At 33.1% G+C, this 21,312-nt stretch overlaps 1 protein-coding gene across 3 annotated transcripts in view; it reads left to right on the plus strand.

The window, feature by feature from the left end:
- kcnip3a (Kv channel interacting protein 3a, calsenilin) overlaps positions 1 to 21,312 on the plus strand; it is a 78,447-nt gene that overhangs the window by 43,932 nt on the left and 13,203 nt on the right. The window contains exon 1 of one of the 3 annotated variants that reach the window (XM_073818851.1): positions 13,337 to 13,745. The exons of the other annotated variants lie outside the window; for them this stretch is intronic. Coding sequence (XP_073674952.1) covers positions 13,643 to 13,745 — 103 coding nt within the window. The 5' untranslated portion in view covers positions 13,337 to 13,642. Of the gene's footprint in view, positions 1 to 13,336; positions 13,746 to 21,312 lie in introns of those variants that run through there. 3 annotated transcript variants of the gene reach the window in all.

Below are 21,312 nucleotides of genomic sequence, written 5' to 3' on the forward strand. Positions count from 1 at the left end.
TGAGCAAAATAAGAAAAATGTACACATCTGCATTCTGTTCAAAAGTTTACACCCCCAGTTCTTAATGCCTAATTTTTTCTTCTGAAGGAAGCATCAGTGAGCATTTTCTGTAATAGTTGCATATGAGTCTCTCAGTTGTCCTGAGTGTGAAAAGATGGATCTCAAAATCATACAGTCATAGTTGGAAAGGGTTCAAATACACAAAAATGCTGAAAAACCAAAGAATTTGTGGGACCTGAAGGATTTTTCTCAAGAACGGCAGGCAGTTTAACTGTTTGGGACAAATAAGGGACTATCACTTAACACAAAAAAAAAAAACACAGCTGTGGATCATTCAGGTAACAACACAGTATTAAGAATAAAGCGTAAGTAAACTTTTGAACGGGGTCATTTTTATAAATTCAACTATTATTTTCTTTTATGGACTATATGTAAACGCCTTTAATGTGAAGTATCTTATTCAGGTCAGTACTAAATAAAAAACAACATGCATTTTGTATAATCCCTCTTATTTTGGTAAAATAATTAATATTTTGCAGATTCTGCAAGGTGTATGTAAACGTTTGACCTCAACTTTAGGTCTGGACCATGAGTATCAAAATTTCACAATTATTTAACTGGAAATTGTATAAACAAAAAGTGAAAATAGCTTTTGAAAGATTTCAGTGGTACACAGTATAATCCTCCAAAATGTAAAGATATTAAAGTCTTGGACAGAAATCCACAAAAATCTGCTTGATGTATTCTCTTGGCTGCTTGCAGGTCACCAGACTTTTTTTTTTTTTCTCAATTCTGTGAGACAGGAAAAGAAATTGCAGCGTCAGCAGGGGCAGTTCATGTTAAGCAACAGAATATGAACGTACGTCTTGCTAATTAAGCATTTATATGTGCCTTAAATAGTCAGATCGACTCAATCTGTTGTCTCATGTTTCAGTGGCCTTCAGTCAGGTCAACCATCCAGGACACAATACAGTAAGTGACTGTTGTGAAAGTACCACAAGAGTCATTGATGCACTAGTGCCTCACAGTGGACAGAGCAGTCCATTACACTATACTACTGGCGCCAGGAGTTTAAAAGTTTGGGGCAGTATGATTGGAGAAGAGAGATGGTTACACTTTACTTAAAGCCTTTATGTATAATTAATTATAAAAGTAGTTTTAATGTATTAATTAGGCCTTGCAGTGCACCTTATAATGCACTGTACAATCTCATGAATAATTTTGATCACAGTTAATATTTATAACATTTATCAATTCATTGTTACACTTTGCATTTTAAATTTAGTTATAATTATTTACGACATGTATTACAATGCACATTATGAAGAATAATGCATTATATCATTTAATAACCCTTTATAATGCATTATACATAAAGGCTTTAAGTGTTACCGAGATTCTTCAAAGGTCTTTAAAGGTTTTTGCTGTATATTCAATCAAATAGAAACCGCATTAGTGAACGTAAAAGACTTCTTTCAAAAAACTGTAGAATTGTATCTATTTAATTAATAATATTTAAAATATACAAAATTATGATAACAAATATACTACCAATCAAAAGTTTTTGAACCATAAGATTTTTAAAGTTTTCTAAAGAAGTCTCTTCTCCTCACCAAGCCTGCATTTATTTGATACAAAGTACAGCAAGAACAATAACATTTCGAAATATTTGTACTATTTAACATAATAGTTTTCTACTTGAATATCTTTTAAATTCTAATTTATTCCTGTGATTTCAATGCTGATTTTTAGCATTGTTACTCCCAGTCACATGATCCTTCAGAAATCACTTTAATATTCTTAAAAACATTTATAATTATTATTATTATGTTGAGTCAAAAGTTGACAGCTGAGTAGATTTTTTTTTCAAGTTTCGTTGATGAATAGAAAGTTTAAAAAACAGCGTTTGTCTAAAATAGAAACCTTTGTAACATTATAAATGTCTTTATGATCACTTTTAATCAACTTAAAGCATCCTTGCTAAATAAAAGCATTCATTTCTTTCCCAAAAAGAAAAAAAAATAATAATTATACTGACTCCTAGCTTTTGAATGGTATAGTGTATAATGTTACAAAAGCTTTTTATTTCAGATAAATGCTGATTTTGGGGTCTTTCGATTCATCAAAGAATCCTGAAAGAAATGTACTCAACTGTTTTAAATATTGATAATAATAATAATAATAGTATATGTTTAAACAGCAAATCAGCATGTTATAATGATTTCTGAAGGATCATGTGACACTAAAGACTGGAGTACAGGGAATAAATTACAATTTTAAAAATATATACAAATAGAAAGCAGTTAGTTTAAATATTAAAAATACTTTTGCTGGATCAAATACATGCAGGCTTGGTGAACAGAAGACACTTCTTTAAAAAACTTACTGTTACTGTTCAAAAACTTTTGACTTGTAGTTTACATATAACTTGAATTCATGGACTGATCAAACAATTTAAACAATAGCTGGCAGACGTCCACCAGTATCACTGTTAAAGAGCCCTGTCCTAAATTGTACATACTTACAAACTGGCTCTAAATAACAGCCTATGCATTTTTTTAAAAGATGCTTTGGTCTGTGCTCAACACAGGGGTCTTGAAACACACCTGTTTTATTCATACACTCATATTAATATTTCCAGCTCTATGAGGTGGTCTCGGTGTGAGGGGAAAAACTTTCAAACATAGGCCACAGGAGAGAGAGTGTGTTGTGTTTTAAGTGAAAGGTCATCGTAGCACTGGATCTTTGAAGTGTTTTTCTCCCTCACATGTATCTGTATCTGAATGTCTGACCAATAGTCACCAAACAGACTGCTCAATGTGCTTTTTGACACACACTTATACACACTCACACACACACACACACACACACACACACACACACACACACACAGAGAGAGAGAGAGAGAGACATACAGAGAGAGAGGTTATCGTCTGCTTTCTTAGAGAAAAGCTGGTTCATGCTTATTGTGGTTCACATTTGTAACGAATCCGGTGTGGTTTCTGTAGCAGTCTATAATGGGGAGCGTGATGGCTACGCTCTCTTTAGAAGCGCGTCGGCGTTTTTCGAGACCCAGTTTCCTGGCTGATTGTCGTCACAGTACGGCCCGCTATCACCGCTCAGGTAACGTTCATCTGAACGCTGTGTTTTGTCACTTTAATTGTGTAAAACCCAAACCAACATGTTCAGTTTGGCATTATATTACATAGAACGAAAATGGATGAAACGCAGAATGTAGCTGAGAGGAAGTCAAGTTGAAGTTTTTATTAATAATATTATTTATTTTTTATTATTATGATTTGAACTAAACTTAATTGAGATAATTATTCATTGAGAGAAATTAGTTTTATTATTGAATTAATTAATATTAATCAAGAACTGGGTTATTTAAAATGATATAAGCAAAACAGTAAAATATACAGTTGAAGTCAAAATTACATACACCTTGCAGAATCTGCAAAATGTTAATTATTTTAGAAAAATAAGAGGGATATATAAAATGCATGTTATTTTTATATTTAGTACTGACTTGAATAAGATATTTCTCATAAAAGACGTTTACATATAGTCCACAAGAGAAAATAATAGTTATACTGTGTTGTTATCTACATGATCTACAGCTTTTTTTTTTGGTTTAGTGATAGTTGTTTGTGAGTACCATGTTTGTCCTGAACAATTAAAGTGCGCGCTGTTCTTCAGAAAAACACAATTTATTAAGAGCTGAGGGGGTGAAAACTTTTGAACAGAATGAAGATGTGTACATTTTTCTGATTTTGCCAAAATATCTTCTTTCTTTCTTTTTTTTTTTCATTTAGTACTGCCCTTTAGAAGCTACAGAAGATACTTTCATGTTTCCCAGAAGACAAAATAAAATTTACCCTGATATTCAAATTTCAAAAGTTTTCACCCCTGGCTCTTAATGCATTGTGTTTCCTTCTTGTTTAAACCTTCTGTAATAGTTCCATATGAGTCCCTCAGTTGTCCTCAATGTGAAAAGATACATCTCAAAATCATAGTCATTGTTGGAAATGGTTCAAATACACAAAAAATGCTGAAAAACCAAAGAATTTATGGGAACTGAAGGATTATTATGAAGAACAGCTGGCAGTATGTACATTTTATATGTAAAGGTCATTATTATAAATTCAGCTTTTATTATATGTATATGACTTTATGTAAACGTCTTTTATGTGAAATATCTTATTCAGGTCAGTACTAAATAAAAAATAACATGTAATTTGTATGATCCCTTTTGCTAAAATAATTACCATTTTGCAGATTCTGCAAGGTTTATGTACACTTTTGACTTCAGCTGTAGCACCTATACACTTGATGTGGAAAAAGAAAAAGAAAAAAATCTGGGCGTATTATTTGTAAACTTCCCAAAATGAAGTAAAATTGTTTTCCCAAATTAAGGGTGGGTTAAGGAGTAGGGTCAGCAATTTAATTATAGATGTAACTACAGAAATTAATTACACATGTAATTACAGGAGACTATTTTTTTAAATATAATGTAGGTACAATGTAAAACAAGTAGGCTACACAATAATTGCATTATGTAAAATGATAAATGTAAGTACATAGTAGGTAAAGAAACTTAAAGGATTGGTTCACCTACTTAAACATGTTGGCTTCCATTGAAGTCCACTATATGGAGAATAATCCTGGTATGTTTTCCTCAAAAACCTTCATTTCTTTTCGACTGAAGTGAACTAATCCTTTAAGTTTGACAGTCTGTGTATTACGGCGATTATACCATCACTCAAAACACTCATAAATGTCTGTAAATTGATTCTCTCCTTGATCAAGAATCTCATAGACTGACTGTCTCTCAGTAGCGGAGGGGATCAGGCTCTGGTAGACAGAGCTCATCCTGACACTGGTGTTTTCTTGTACTGCTGACGGCGAGTGCCACTCATCCTAAACACAAGAAACCCAATCGATTCTACTTATAAAGTTAAAGAAAGATAAAAAAGTTAAACTTTATGAAGTTATCTTGCTATTACGCTACTATACTTGCCTTTATGTTTTCTGGTGCGCCATCTGGATTAGAAGAGTCACCCACCTCCGAAGTGTCTTCGCCTGTTCAAAAGAGAAGTTACTTTTTCTGTGTTGAAAGGAAGTTAATTATTGTACTTAGTATAATAATATTTGACCTGTTTTACTGTTTTGCCTGCATCTCTTGGAGAATCCACGAAGGCAATTAAATAAAAACACCATCGCAGTAATAGCACAGATGCAATACAGCATATAACTGATGCATTCTGAAAATAAATGATAAAACTGATTAGCATTGCAGCTCATGATTTTAACCTCATGCCTTTGTTATGCATGCTACCTAACAGTGTGGTCCTACTATTTATGCCTCTAATCAAACAGTTTTGGGATTTTAATAAATGCAAAACAAGACAAAATTATGATATTAAACAAATAAGAAGTGATTCTACACTATTTCTAGGCCACTACACTAAAAAAAAAAAAGTAATTTGTATGGAAAAGTTACAAAGCAAATTTGGTACTCAATGCAAGCTTGTAGAAGTTAAAGCGTAAATATAAATGTAATAAAATTAAGTAAAACCTACTCAGCTTTTCCAGCTGTATTTACACAGATGTATCATTGCGTTTGTTGTGATTTTACATCTGGAGTTCATTTTCTACTCAAAATGACACATTCATGCTCAAAAATGATCTACAGGATGTTACTGTCGTCTATTGTGTACCAAGTTTTGAAGTCTCTATGTTCAGATGAGTGCCGCATTTCTAATTATGTAGATATAGTGTTTACATGATTGCATTATATTTAAGTAATATACACTTGCATGGTTATATCAAAAAAGCAAAGTATTGGCAAGTAATATTTGACTAAGTAAAAGTGACTCAAACTTGTACTGGCCAAGCTGAAGTTACATATTTTCTTTGTTAAGTTTACTTAACTTAGGTAATTAGATTTTACTTGATATTCTATATATGAAATGATATATAATTCTGCAATATTTACTTAATTTCTTAATGAATGTACAGTTCAATAGTAAGAGCAGAAGCAGTAAAATGTATTTAAAATTGTTATGAAGATGTTTTTTTTTTTTACAGTCAAATCCATTTCATGACATTGATCATGTGAATTTGTACAGATGGTCAAATTTGTATATTTCCATTGAAGCTTAAAAAATCCTCTTTGGATCATCTCAAATCATGCTGGAGAACATGATCATTAGGCTTACACAAGTTTGTTAAGTTCATGCAGCTCTGAATTGTCAATAAAGCAAATAAGTACAAATAAAGTTTAAGAAATTATGAAATTTTACTCAGTTTAGACTTTTTGTAATGTGTTAAATTACCAGAAAAATAAAAGTAAAATAGAAGCGTTCACAGACTTTTGCACCACACTGTATGTTTTCTCATTGCATCAACATCTTCTTTGTACGCCAGAGTTATTTCTAAAGACTGTAGCTCTGAAAATACTGCAGTATGTCTATCAAGTATTTTAAGCTGAGAATGACTGGTGGAATGTGTAAATATGAACATACGTGTTACAAAGACGAAGGGTGCAGCAGAAGTTTGGTTTGATGAGAGATAAAATGCTGAAGTCTCTGTGGTCCAAACCACTTGTGGAAAGGCAGCAGATATGCAAAAAAAAAAAAAAAAATAAGGATAAACAACAATTAAATGCAGATTTTTTTAAGTAATAATCAAGCAAACATTCTTTGAGAACAACAAATTGATTGTTAACACAAAAAAAGAATAACTCACCCAAAAATGCAAATTCTGTCATCATCTTTGTTCCAAAACGTTTGGAACTTTCTTCTCTTGAGCACAAAAGTTTTTTCCTTAAACAAATAAAAATCAATAGCATCTTGAACGTAAGCATTAGTAAATGACAGAATTTGCATTTTGAGGTGTTCATTATAGAGAAGTGCTTTGGGTTAAATGCTCTGGATATTTTGCAATTTGCAACATATGCAATTGTACGGAAGTCTTTAGGCATATTCAAACCGACAACAAAGGCAAGCGTATACTGTATGCTGCATTTCATACTTTAGGACGACAGCTTTATTGGCATATGTATACATACAAAATAATAATCAATCACGCAATCAATTATTGAGCAAGAATTATGGCTACTCACTTGCAGTAGGAAATTTGAGTAATGCTGACAAGGCTCGTAAATGCTAAAAGAGCTTCGGAGTGTCTTTACCACCTTTGGGCAAAAAGAGACCCCACCCTAAACATACAGAGCACTCCTCGCTGAAATCAGGCAGAGATAGATACATACAGTTGAGGTCAAATTTTTCATACACCTGTCAGAATCTGCAAAATGTTCATTATTTTAGCAAAATAAGAAGGATCATACGAAGTGCATGGTATTTTTTATTTAGCACTGTCCTGAATAAGATATTTTTAATAAAAGACGCTGACATATAGTCCACAAGAGAAAATGATAGTTTGATCTATAAAAATGACCCTGTTCAAAAGTTTACATCTTGATTCTTAATACTGTGTTGTTACCTGAATGATCCACAAGCTGTTTTATTTTTGTTTAATAATAGTTGTTTATGAGTCCCTTCTTTGTCGTAAACAGTTAAACAGCCCACTTTTCTTCAGAAAAGTCTTTCAGGTATCACAGATTCTTTGGTTTTTCACCATTTTTGTGTATTTGAACCCTTTCCAACAATGACTGTATGATTTTTCACACTGAGGACAACTGAGGGACTCATATGCAACTATTACAGAAGGTTCAAACACTCACTGATGCTCCAGAAGGAAAAATTATGCATTAAGAGCTGGGGGTGAAAACTTTTGAACAGAATGAAGATGTGTACATTTTTCTTATTTTGCCTAAATATATATAGTTTTTCATTTAGTACTGCCATTCAGCAGCTACTGAGGATGCTTACATGTGTCCCAGAAGACAAGTTACATATACCCTGATCTTCAGATTTAAAAAGTTTTCACCCCCCTTTATGTCTCTTAATGCATTGTTTTTCCTTAAAATCATACGGTCATTGTTAGAAATGTTGATAAACCAAAGAATTTGTGGGACCTGAAGGATTTATCTGAAGAACAGCTGGCAGTCTAACTGTTAAACTAAACAAAACAACACATTTGTGAATCATTCAGGTAACAACACAGTATTAAGAACCAGGTTCATTTTTATTAATTCAACTATTATTTTCTCTTGTGGACTATATGTGAAAATCTTTTATGTGAAATATCTTAATTAAGGTCAGTACTAAATACAAAAATAACATGCACTTTCTATGATCCCTTTTATTTTGCTAAAATAGTTAACATTTTGCAGATTCTGCAAGGTGTATGTAAACTTTTGACCTCAAATGTAGATAGTCTTGTCTGAAGACTAGTGTCACAACTACTTTTAGATGCCAGACATATTTTTTTCAATATAACAGTGTGTTTACAGGCAGCACCAATATTAATAGTGCACAAACTACTGTACTTTATTACAAAAAAAAAACAAAAAAAACATCACAAACATTGATCCTTCCCAAACGGTTTATGCAGTAATGTGTCTTGTCCAACAGAGGGCCCTGTTGGACATTTACAGTCATCTCAACTATGGTTATATTTTCAACTATATTTTTTGGACAGGAAATCAATAAGTGTTCAGATATCTATAATACTTTTCATCTTTTTCTTTTGGGACTTAGAAGGAAAGAAAATCAAGAATAACTTTAAAAGCAAGCAAATAAAATATATTAAATGTAACAACTTATTAAGACTGAAGTGTTTCTAACAGTAATAAATAATCTAGTCTAATAGTTGAAAGTTACTAATAAGAGTGTGGTGTTGAGATGTATAAATCCATTTAATGTTTATACAGATATTCCCTATAAATCAACACAGAAAATTTGAAAAAGAAAATAGTGGTCATTTAAATAATGGTGATTTGATGTGTAAGCTAACTCTCACTTACATATAAACGTCAATGGAAAATGAATGAATCCTTGGCTAATCAGGACAGAAGTAATTAGTCATTTCCTCCGATCAATGGAAGCCCATCCTTTTGTTGTTGTTGTTTTTGTTGTTGTTGTAAAAGTTGTTGTCAGTACATTCCAGGGTGTTTTTATCATTAAAAAGTCGATCCATCACACCTCATTAAAAGCGAGGGAGAAACAGAGAGAGCACTTCTGTCGAGTCTGAGGATTCAAAGAGCAGGGCCGTGTTTGGCCTCAAGAGTGCTTATGTATTAGATAGTGGACCGGCTGCCCTATATCAGGTTTCATTTCTCTTCGTGCAGAGTTACTGAACATGTAGAGGGGAAGTGCTGTGTTTGTATACATTGAGGGATCGCTTTGCCAGACTATTTCTTTATACTAATAGTCCTTATGCTGTTTTGTTAGCTGTGAATGAATACTGCAGCACTGACGGACAAATCCAAATTTTGCCTTTTGTAATTGAAGCGCTTCGGATCAATATTCGGAAGAACATCTGGTTTTAACGTATGAAATGAAAAGAGAGGGATGGCTTTGTTCAAATTACATTTGAAAAGAAAATCTATGCTCTTTTCCCAGCATCTATGCCAAGCTTTCAGATTGTACTATTGTTTTTTTTCTAATGCCCGTGTTCAGGTTCAGTGAGTTATGTTAGGCCATACTGTCTTGTCAGCAAAAGCTTCATGCTTGAGCTCCTATTAAGAAGTGTTCATCTTCTAATGGCATTACTGGAACCTGCCCCGTCCTCCTAAAAGCTCAACATTAATTCCTATACACAACAAGCACTGACGCCAGCCATAAATACAGCAGCCTAGTCAGAGCATGCATTATAATGGTGAAATTGAGGCACTGCAGCCATCATATTAGGGGGAAAATATGGGCATATATTTCTGGTTTTGATAGGAGTTTTATATTGGATGATTTGTATGCGCTTAACCTCTTGTTAGAAAATCCTAATGCAATTTCTTTCTATTTGCAAGCAATCCAAAGATCAAAATAGGGCAAATAAGAATATTATAATAATTAAATAGGCTTCTACTGGACCATTTTAGTGCCTGGCTTTATTTCTTCAGATTATTGTTTCCCACTTATGATAGATATTTGGTTGCACTAGATAAACTCAAATTCTAATTATCTTTTTGTTTTGGTTTTTTTAATGTTTTTTCCCCAAAAAATGTTTTACCCCTTCTTTAAAAGTTCTCATGTTATATTTTTTTTTTATATAATTTGGACAATTTAAAAGAGATCAAATTAAAATACACTAGAATTCTGCTGAATAAAGTAAAGTTTCTGTGAGTTATGCATGCATGTATTAATTAAATAAATAATTAAGGCTGTTTCTTACAAATTATGATAGGAAGTGTAATATATATATATACAAAGTTGGGGTCAGTATTATTTATTTATTTGTTATCACAAAATATTGTGAAATATTATTACAATTTAAAATTTTATACAATTTATTATTATTATTATTACTGTTTTAATATTTAAAAAAAACAATTAATTATTAATAATGTTTAATTGTTATACACTACCGCTAAAAAGCTTGGGGTCAGTAGTATTATTCATTCATTATTGTTATTTTTTAAAGCTTCTTTTATTCACCAAGGTTGCATTTATTTGACCAAAAATACATTAAAAAAGTAAATATTGTGAAATATTATTATACAATTTTAAATAATGGTTTTCTGTTTTAATATTTAAAAAACAATTAATTTATAATAATTAATTGTTATACATTACCGCTAAAAAGTTTGGGGTCAGTAATATTATTTATTTATTTATTAAAGCTTTTTTTGTTCACCAAGGATGCGTTTATTTGGTCAAAAATACAGTAAAAACGAAATATTACAAAATATTATTTCCATTCCATTGTTTTTTTTAAAGTCTCTTTTGTTCACCATTTATTTGATCTGAAATACAGTAAAAAAAAAAACCGAAATATTATTACAGTTTAAAATTTTATTACAAGTTTTCTGTTTCAATATTTTTTAATATTATTAATAATAATTAATTGTTGTACACTGCTGCTTATTTATTTATTCATTTTTAAAGCTTCTTTTGTTCACCAAGGGTGCGTTTATTTGCTCAAAAATACAGTAAAAAACAAAATACTGCGAAATATTATTATGCTTGAAAATAACTGTTTTATGTTTTAATATTTTTTATATTATTAATAATAATTATTTGTTGTACACTACTGCTAAATACAGTAAAAAAACTAAATATTGTGAAATATTATTACAATTTAAAATAACTTTTCTGTTGTCTGTTTTAATATTTTTAGTATTATTAATAATAATTAATGGTTATACACTACTGTATACTACACTGTTGTTCATCAAGGATGATTTATTTGATCAAAAATACAGTAAAAAAACAAAATACTGCAAATTATTATTACCATTTAAAATAACTGTTTTATGTTATATTTTAAATAATAATAATATTAATAATAATTTTACACTGCAACTAAAAAGTTTGTAGTCAGTAATATTTATTTAATTATTTTTTAAAAGCCTCTTTTGTTCACTTTTTAGTTTTAATATGTTTCGTTAAAAACAAATAATTTTAATAATAATGAATTGTTATACACTATCGCAAATGTGTGTGTGTGTATGTATATATATATATATATATATATAGTCAAATATTCATGTAATTCCTATCATATTTTGGAACTATCCAAAAAAAAGCATCTACCAGGATTTTACTTCGAAATTATGATAAAGATATCATTTGAATCTCACTAAAATTCCATTTTGATAAATTGGATTAATCTACTAGAGTGTGTGTTTTGTCTTGAGGTGTATTATTCTTTATAATTTAAGGATGACTTTTCAAAAACTGTAGATTTTCCCCTCAGATTACTTTACATTTAAAATGCCTCTCTGCAGAGCTTTGTTTGTTACATTCTGTCATTTATCATCTTTTTATGGCTCTTTTAACTAGAAAATAAACAGCTATTTGATAGAAAGGAGAAGGAGGAGGAGGGGTGTTGGTCTGAGAGAAGATGAGCGGATGCTGGCAGCAGAAACAGCATTTGATCTCACTTTGTGTTTGGTTGACTTAAAGCTACCATTAAGACTTTATTGATTCCTTTATCTAACTGAGCTATTATAGCTCTCTCCTTTTCTCTCTCGCTAAACTAAAAACAGGAAAACCCGTGAGCTAATGTTATCTCCTCTGGTTTGTCCCATTCCAAGCAAAGGCCTTACCCTGCTTCGCTCACGAGAAAGAAAGTGCTTCGGATGGAACAGATATGTGGGTGGATGGAGGCTGGGAAATCGGTAGGGGAGGGCGTCCCTGGAATCCGATCCCCCTTGTATCTCTCCCTCTCTCCTGCTTTCTGCCCTGTTTGGAAATGTGACTTTTCCCCAAGTCCCCAGGCAGAAAGGAAGGAAGGAAAAGAGAGAGAAGGAGAAAGGGATTGTGGTCAGGGGGAAAGGGCCAGTTCTCACAAGGGTCTTGTGACTTTGCCGTCAGAGGCTTGGAAAGTGAGCGATGGATAAAAGAAAGGATGGAGTGGTCGTAGATGAGCAAAGAGGAAGACACACGGAAGGAGGGGTGGGATGGACAGAGAGGTGAAGATAAACTGCCCACTGCAGATTATTACGGGACAAGAGAGGGCAAGAGGAGCGAGGAAGGGAGGGAGGGAGGAAGAGCGTGAACTGTACAGTACAACTTGAAAGAAGAGACAAAAGCACTTGATGCTGACTCTGAGGAAACAGACGAGGGAGAAGATGAGGGCGCTTGACTGACGGCAGAACCCCAGAGAAGGAGGAGACGAGAAACCGCATTCTTCGTGACGTTTGAAAGGGTGAGAACTTCACCCACTTAAAGACTGACGTATTTTTGACAACTGCCACGGGAAGGCCGAAGAACGCTTTGGATCAGGATTCGAGATGCCATCTCAGTGGGTGTCGCAGTGACCGAGACACAGCCAGATGTTGATCCCGCGTTTAACTAAACTGAGTATTACTTAACTGATTTCTAGATGGACAAATGATTTCAGTTTGAGGCACTACGGTGCCCATTAGTCTCAAATTTCTGTGTCAACATCAACAAAACCCGGATTTAAAAGCCACTTAGGACTTCAGATGAAATATGATCGTTTTAACAGTGCGTGGTGTCTGTTGCTTCCAAGTCGCAATTCCACACGCTCAACTGGATCTATTGAATGAATTCCTGCTGTCTCAGTGCACTTTTGGATCAACAATCTTGAATATCGCTGCGTCGCCGCAGAACGGCGGAGTTTGAAATGCTCTTGTCTGTTGTTGACACTTGCAAATAACATTTGCGGCCCAGGATGGCTTTTACACATCTGGACTGTGTACAAGAACTGCGATCCAGCTCTTTATTTATGCGCCGGGGCTTTCAAGAAGAATGACCTAACATGGAAACGCTGACTTCTCTTCTCATCTCCAAAATAAGTGTAACTAGACCGGACTCTTTTTCCCATGCACACTGCTAGCTTGACGTTCTGCCAAAAATATCCCCTGATTTTCCTTTTAAATATTCTTCTAAAGGAGCTAATGAAATGACTCTTTCTTTCTGAGACACGCTGCGTCTGGCGCCATGCTATATCGGCCAGTTGGCTCCGTCCAGTGTTAGTACACACACTTGCAGATTAATACTTCCAGTAGTTCTACAAGTTCTCGAGCCAAGAGCCGTGAATCACCGCAGTCATGGGTATTCAGGGAATGGAGCTGTTTGCCATCGGAGTGGTCATCATTCTGTTCGTGGCCGTTCTCAAACAGTTCGGCATTCTGGAGCCCATGTCGCTGGAAGGTAAGGAGCATTCTAGAATTGAGGTCCTCCCCTTTGTTGTCATGGTGATGTGCTTGACCAATGGGGCCCAAGGGCCGGGGGTTGCGTCAGGTGCATCCCGAAGATAGAGATAGCAAATCTGATGATTCTACTCTTGCAATGTTGTGAGCTTTGTGTTGTTTTCAGTTAAGGAAAGGTTTTGCGCTTTTACAGTACTTCTGAATGCAGTAACAGATTGTTCCTGTTGAGTTTTACATGCTTGTGAGTTTTGAAGGTCATTGGTTCTTATGTGGCTGGTGGGAGAGAGTATTTTACAGCAAACATTTTATCGCAATGTTTGCTGTACTGTATGCAGAAATAAACGCAACAAATTGAGTAGGACTGCAGCGCCAGGATAGTGTGGGGACAAAATTGTCTTCATAAATTAAAATCTGATAAACCTCCCCTTGGGGATCATCTTAAAGGTAAAAATTTCAGATTTAAATTTCAGAATGTTTATTTTAGGAGATGAAGTGATCATGATTAGTTTTTTAGTATTATTTCACAATTATAAATTATAAATATTACCCTGGACCACAAAACCAGTCATAAGGGTCAATTTGAGTACAAAATTGAGATTTATACACGTTAGGATAGAAAAATATTTGGCTGAGATACAGCTATTTGAAAATCTGAAATCTGAGGGTGCAAAAAAAAACTAAATATTGAGAAAATCACCAAATGAAGTTCTTACCAGTTTCATATTGTTAATCAAAAATTATTTTTTGATATATTTATGGTAAGACCTTTACAAAATATCTTCATGGAACATAATCTTTACTTAATATCCTAATGATTTTAGGCATAAAAGAAAAATTTATCATTTTGATCCATACAAGGTATTTTTTTGCTATCTACACATATATCTGTGCTACTTATGACTGGTTTTGTGGTTCAGGGTCACCATTAGCTTATTGTTTTTATGAAAACTATTGAAATCTATGTCCTCATTTAAATGTGCCGTTTACATAGCATAGAAGTGAAACAAAATGGCATGCTATATTTCTACTGGCATGAAATTAGGTTATCATCCTATACTGGAAAGTCTGTTTTAAATGTTACACTGAAAAACGTATAAACTGAAATGGTGTCCAGTAAAATAAGAACAAAATAAATATACGAAATACAAATGTTTACAAATATAGACACACTTCCTCTGGAGTTAAAAAAACTTGAGATATTTTTTTATTCAGTTTTTTCTGACAGATTTCGTCTGTCATCTGGTGGACGTGCCCTGTGTCGTGTCGCATCTTTGTTTTCTTGAATTACTGGAAAGGAAAGCAATGTGAATGTTAGATCCATGTTATATTAGGGCTGTCACTAACGATTATTTTAGTAATCCAGTAATCTGACGATTATTCTACCTATTAATCAAGTAATCAAATAATAATACAAATGTTTTATTATACTTTTGTGAACATTTAAACCCAAAATCCTGAAATTGATTAAAAAAATATTTTTGTGGGTTTGTCTGTTATTAACATTTTTTTTTATTGTTTTATTGTTGTTGAAACTTTTTATTGTTTAGGTTTATGATCGTTGTATGTGATTTGTTTTCCACAAACAACACATCTAACATATGTTATATTGGTGTAAGAAATACTGCATTCTCTTTCTTTCTCTCTTTCTCACACACCCCCACACACTTTCTCTCTTTGAATCAAAACCCAGTCTAACATTACCCTTCATTCATTATGTATGCTGTATCGAACAGGCTTTCTTTACGGCTACCTAAAAATGGGTCCGCTGGTCTCTGTACTAGGTCCTGAAGGGCACTGTCCATTTCCCTCTCACCCCTTGCTTCATCACAAGATCATATCATCCAATCATTTCTGAAAGTACAAATGAGCACCTTCATGTCGATGCACTTCTTCTGAAATCACAAAACTTGAGATTTATTTTCTCTGCTTCATATTCATGTGTCATCCAGTGGACGTACCTTGTGTTGTGTCGCATCTTTGTCATCCTGAATTACTTATTATCAAAAAAAAACAAAAAAAAAAAGGCAATTTAAAGATTGGCCTGCTGCTATGCAAAATATTTAGTATCCGTGTATTGGATCATATTAGGGCTGTCACTTATGATTAATTTGGTAATCGAGTATTCTGCCATATATTCTGACGATTAATCGAGTAATCGGATAATTATAATTGTGCTGCGTCTTTGTCGTCTTGAATTACTTACTGTCAAGACATAAAAAGCAATGTGAAGATTGGCCTGTTACAATGCAAAATATTTAACATCCGCGTGTCATATTAGGGCTGCCACTAACAATCTTTATGTTAATCAAGTAATCTGTTGATTATTCTGCCGATTAATCGAGTGATCGGATAATTATAATTGAGATGCATCTTTATTGTCTTGAATTAAATATATTTAGCATTCTTGTGTCATATTAGGGCTGTCTTACTTACGATTATTTAGGTAATTGAGTAATCTGTTGATTATTCCGACGATTAATCCAGTATGCAAATAATTATAATCGTGTCGCATCTTTGTTGTCTTAAATTACTTACTACATAAAAAGCACATAAAGACATAAAAAGCAATGTGAAGATTAGCCTATTACCATGCAAACTATTTAGCATCCGTGTGTCATATTAGGGCTGTCACATGGGCTGTTATTTGGGTAATCAAGTAATCTGTTGACAATTCTGACAATTAATTGAATAATCAGATAATTATAATCGTGACGCATCTTTGTCGTCTTGAATTACTATAAAGACATGAAAAGCAATATAAATATTGGCCTATTACTTATGTCAAATGTTTAGCATCTGTGTGTCACTTTAGGGCTGTCACTAATGATTATTTTGGTAATCAAGTAATCTGTTGCTTATTTTTGATGATTAACTGAGTAATCGGATAATTATAATCATGTCGCATCTTTTTCGTCTTGAATTATTTACTATCAAGACATGAAAAGCAATGTAAAGATTGGCCTGCCACTATGCAAACTATTTAACATCCGTGTGTCATGTTAGGGCTGTCACTGATGATTATTTTGGCAGTTGAGTAATCTGTTGATTATTCTAAAAATTAATCGAATAATCGGATAATTATAATTGTGTTGCTTCTTGTCATCTGGAATTACTTTTTATCAAGCCATAATAAGCAATGTGAAGACTGGCCTGCTGCTATGCAAAATATTTAGCATCCGTTTGTCATATTAGGGCTGTCTTTTACAATTATTTTGGTAATCGTGTAATCTGTTGATTATTCGTAAGATTAATTGAGTAATTGAATAATTATAATTGTGTTGCATCTTTGTCGTCTTGATTACTTACTATTCAGACATAAAAAAGCAATGTGAAGGTTTACCTGCTACTATGCGAATATTAAGCATCTGTATGTCATATTAGGGATGTCACTAACTATTATTTTGGTAATCGAGTATTCTCGATTATTCTGACGATTAATCAAGTAAGTGGATAATTACAATCAAGTCATATTTTTGTTGTCTTGAATTTCTTACTATCAAGACATAAAAAGCAATGTGAAGATTTACCTGTTACTATGCGAATATTAAGCATCTGTATGTCATATTAGGGATGTCACTAACTATTATTTTGGTAATCGAGTATTCTCGATTATTCTGACGATTAATCAAGTAAGTGGATAATTACAATCAAGTCATATTTTTGTTGTCTTGAATTTCTTACTATCAAGACATAAAAAGCATTGTGAAGATTTACCTGCTACTAAGCAAATATTTAGCATCTGTGTGTCATGTTAGGGCTGTCACTAACTATTATTTTGGTAATCGAGTATTCTGCCGTTTATTCTAAAGATTAATCGAGTAATCGGATAATTATACTTGTGTCACATCTTTGTCATCTTGAATTGCTTACTATCAAGACATAAAAAGCAATCTGAGGATTTGCCTACTACTATGTCAAATATTTAGCATCCGTGTGTCATATTAGGGCTGTCACTAACAATTATTTTGGTAATTGAGTATTCTGTCGATTATTCTGATGATTAATCGAGTAATCGGATAATTATAATTGTGTCACATCTTTGTCATCTTGAATTACTTACTATCAAGACATAAAAAGCAATGTGAAGATTCGACTACTACTCTGCAACAATTTAGCATCCGTGTGTCATATTAGGGCTGTCACTAACAATTATTTTGGTAATTGAGTATTCTGTCGATTATTTTGATGATTAATTGAGTAATCGGATAATTATAATTGTGTCACATCTTTGTCATCTTGAATTACTTACTATCAAGACATAAAAAGCAATCTGAGGATTCGACTACTACTCTGCAACAATTTAGCATCCGTGTGTCATATTAGGGCTGTCACTAACAATTATTTTGGTAATTTAGTATTCTGTAAATTATTCTGATGATTAATCGAGTAAGCGGATAATTATAATCGTCTCACATCTTTGTCATCTTGAATTACTTACTATCAAGACATAAAAAGCAATCTGGATTTGCCTACTACTATGTCAAATATTTAGCATTCGTGTGTCATATTAGGGCTGTCACTAACAATTATTTTGGTAATTAAGTATTCTGTCGATTATTCTGATGATTAATCGAGTAATCGGATAATTATAATCCTGTCACATCTTTGTCATCTTGAATTACTTACTATCAAGACATGAAAAGCAATCTGAGGATTTGCCTACTACTATGTCAAATATTTAGCATCCGTGTGTCATATTAGGGCTGTCACGAACAATAATTTTGTTAATCCAGTAATCTGTTGATTATTCTAATGATTAATCGAGTAGGTGGATAATTATAATTGTGTCGCATCTTCGTCACCTTGAATTACTATCAAGACATAAAAACAATTTGAAGATTGGCCTGCTACTATGCAAAATATTTAGTATCCATGTGTCATATTAGGGGTGTCACATATGATTATTTATCAAGTAATCTGATGATTATTTGAACAATTAATCGAGTATAATGATTAATTGAGTATTTTTATATAAAATAGACCTAAGTCAACAATAACTTTTAAAATTACTTAAAATACATATGCAATAATGCAATAATAATCTGTTTAAATTCAGTATCAAAATTAAGTTATTTAATAATTATATGGTTTTATTGAACAAAACTGTTAAAATACATAATGTGTTATCAACAAAAGAGCTAATGTATATTACACATTATAACAAATGAGTGCAGAGGACGCCAACGGCCTGACGATTGTGTTTAAACTTTACTGCTTGATCTAATCCTTGTTTAATATTGACTAAATAACATTTAAGTCGAATATCCACATAACCTGCACGCATGTAAATAATTAAAGTCCATGTATTAAACCTGAATCACATATTTATTTAATTGAATCGCAGAGTTTGTGAATTCACAATAGCATTATGCTTTATTATGATTATTAACTGGGTTTAAAATATATTGCAGCCAGTTTATTTTTGATTGGTTTTCCTTGGCTTTGGTTAATTGTAACCTTTAGGCTGGGAAATCATTGTAGACCAAATAAAACCACCTAAGACCAGCAGTTTTAAGGTTGGTTTATACAGTTTTCTCAGCAATGATATACGACATATGTGCTAACAGTACAGGCATAACACATCACCTTTTATAACAGGCAGTTATGCAAATAAACACTTGATGTGGAACGTGCCGCATGTAAATCTTCCAGTATTGGCCATGAGCTGGACCACCCAACAGATCAGCAGGGGACTATTTTTAGCTCAGTGGCATCACTTACTACAGCTCTGTCTATTCCTGAGAGCCCTGTTTTGGGAGGGAGAAGCTTATTTTGGTCTTCAGCATCTCTGATTACGTATTAGGTTCACACAAGCAGAAGTATTACTTTTGAAGGAAAGCGTGCGTAGTGATCAATATGTGCCGGCCTGCATGAGAGGAATTTGATCTGTCAACTCTTGTTTTGTTCAACTCGCATGTCTCTGCTCATAGTACGATGCATATTGTCTGCTGTGGTGCTCCGCAGACGTGAAGCATCGGCCACCAGAGGGCGATGTGTCTTTATGATCTTAAACTCAAGTGATAAGCTCAGGCAAAGAACAAATGGGTCAAGTTTTGGCTGGTTAGCGTGATTTGATATTCTGGTTCTAAAAAGCATTTCTCTGTTGAGGGTCAGTGGGATTTAGGAATCATAAAATGCAAACGATTACATTTTTGTTTCATCTGACCATAAAACAGAACACCAGAAGTCTTCTTCTTTGTCCAGATGAGCATTTGCAAAAGCCAAGCATGCTTTTGTGTGCCTTATCTGGAGAAGTGGTGTCCTCCTTGGTCTGCGTCTGTGGAACCCAGCGGTGTGCAGTGTCTGTTGGACTGTCTGCCTTGAGATGTTGCCACCAGCAGAGCCCAGATTCATCAGGATGGCCTTGGTGGTGATCCTTGGATTCTTTTTTTACCTCTCTCATTATCCTCCTGGCCAGCACAGGTGTCACTTTTGGCTTCCGACCACGTCCTCTGAGATTCTTCACAGTGCGGAACGTCTTGTATTTTTTTTATAATACTTTGCACTGCAGCCACTGCAACTTCAAAACATTTAGATATGGTCTTATAGCCCTTCCTGAGCAGCCACAATGCGCAGCCGCAGGTCCTCAGTGAGCTCCTTTGTCTTAGCCATGACTGTCCACAAACCAACAGCAGAGAGCTTCTGTTTTTCACCTGTTGAGTTGATTAAAACAGCTGTTCCCAATGAATCAGGGTAATTAGGATGCTTTAGAACAGCTTGGACTATTTGGAATGGTATAGAACTTTGGATTTGAATAATTTTGGACATGCCACTTTTTGTTCAAATGTAAATAAAAGCTGAGAAATATTTTTTCCACAATAATGCCTCTTGTACATCATCTTATTATCTTTTGGGAAAAGCCTGTGTCATTTCCAGGTCCATAAAAATAAAAAAAAAACTTGCTGGTTGAATAAAAGTAACTTTAAGTCAGAAATTGCCAGGGGTATGAATAAACTTGGGCTTGACTGTGTGTGTGTGTATTTATATAATTTATTATTTATTTTTTTACCAATTTTTTTTAATCAAATAAATACAGCCTTCATGAACAAAAGAGGGTTTAAAATATCACTGAATTTAGAGGTACTATATAATTATTATTAATTAATTAATTATTAATATATATACACATATACATACATATACATATATATATATATAATATATATATATATTTGTTTTTGAAACAGAAAACAGTTATTTTAAATGGTAATAATATTTCACAATAGTTTACTGTATTTTTTGATCAAATAAAATTTAAAGGTTTTAAAAATAAAAAATGCATACATACATAAAAAATAATACTGGCCCTAGAAAAACAGAAAACAGTTATTTTAAATTGTAATAGCATTTCACAATATTTTGCCTTTTACTGTATTTTCAATCAAATAAATGCAACTTTGGTGCAAAAGAGTAACAAAAGAGCCTTTTTTTTAAATAAATAAATAAATAAATAAATAAATATTACTGACCCCAAACGTTTTAGCTGTAGTGTATAACAATCATTACTGCAATTATAAAATACAGTATTATAAATACATAAATACGATTTTTGATTCCTTTAAATTAGT

This window comes from Garra rufa, chromosome 15 (genome assembly GCF_049309525.1).
Source record: "Garra rufa chromosome 15, GarRuf1.0, whole genome shotgun sequence".
NCBI classification, from domain to species: Eukaryota; Metazoa; Chordata; class Actinopteri; order Cypriniformes; family Cyprinidae; genus Garra; species Garra rufa.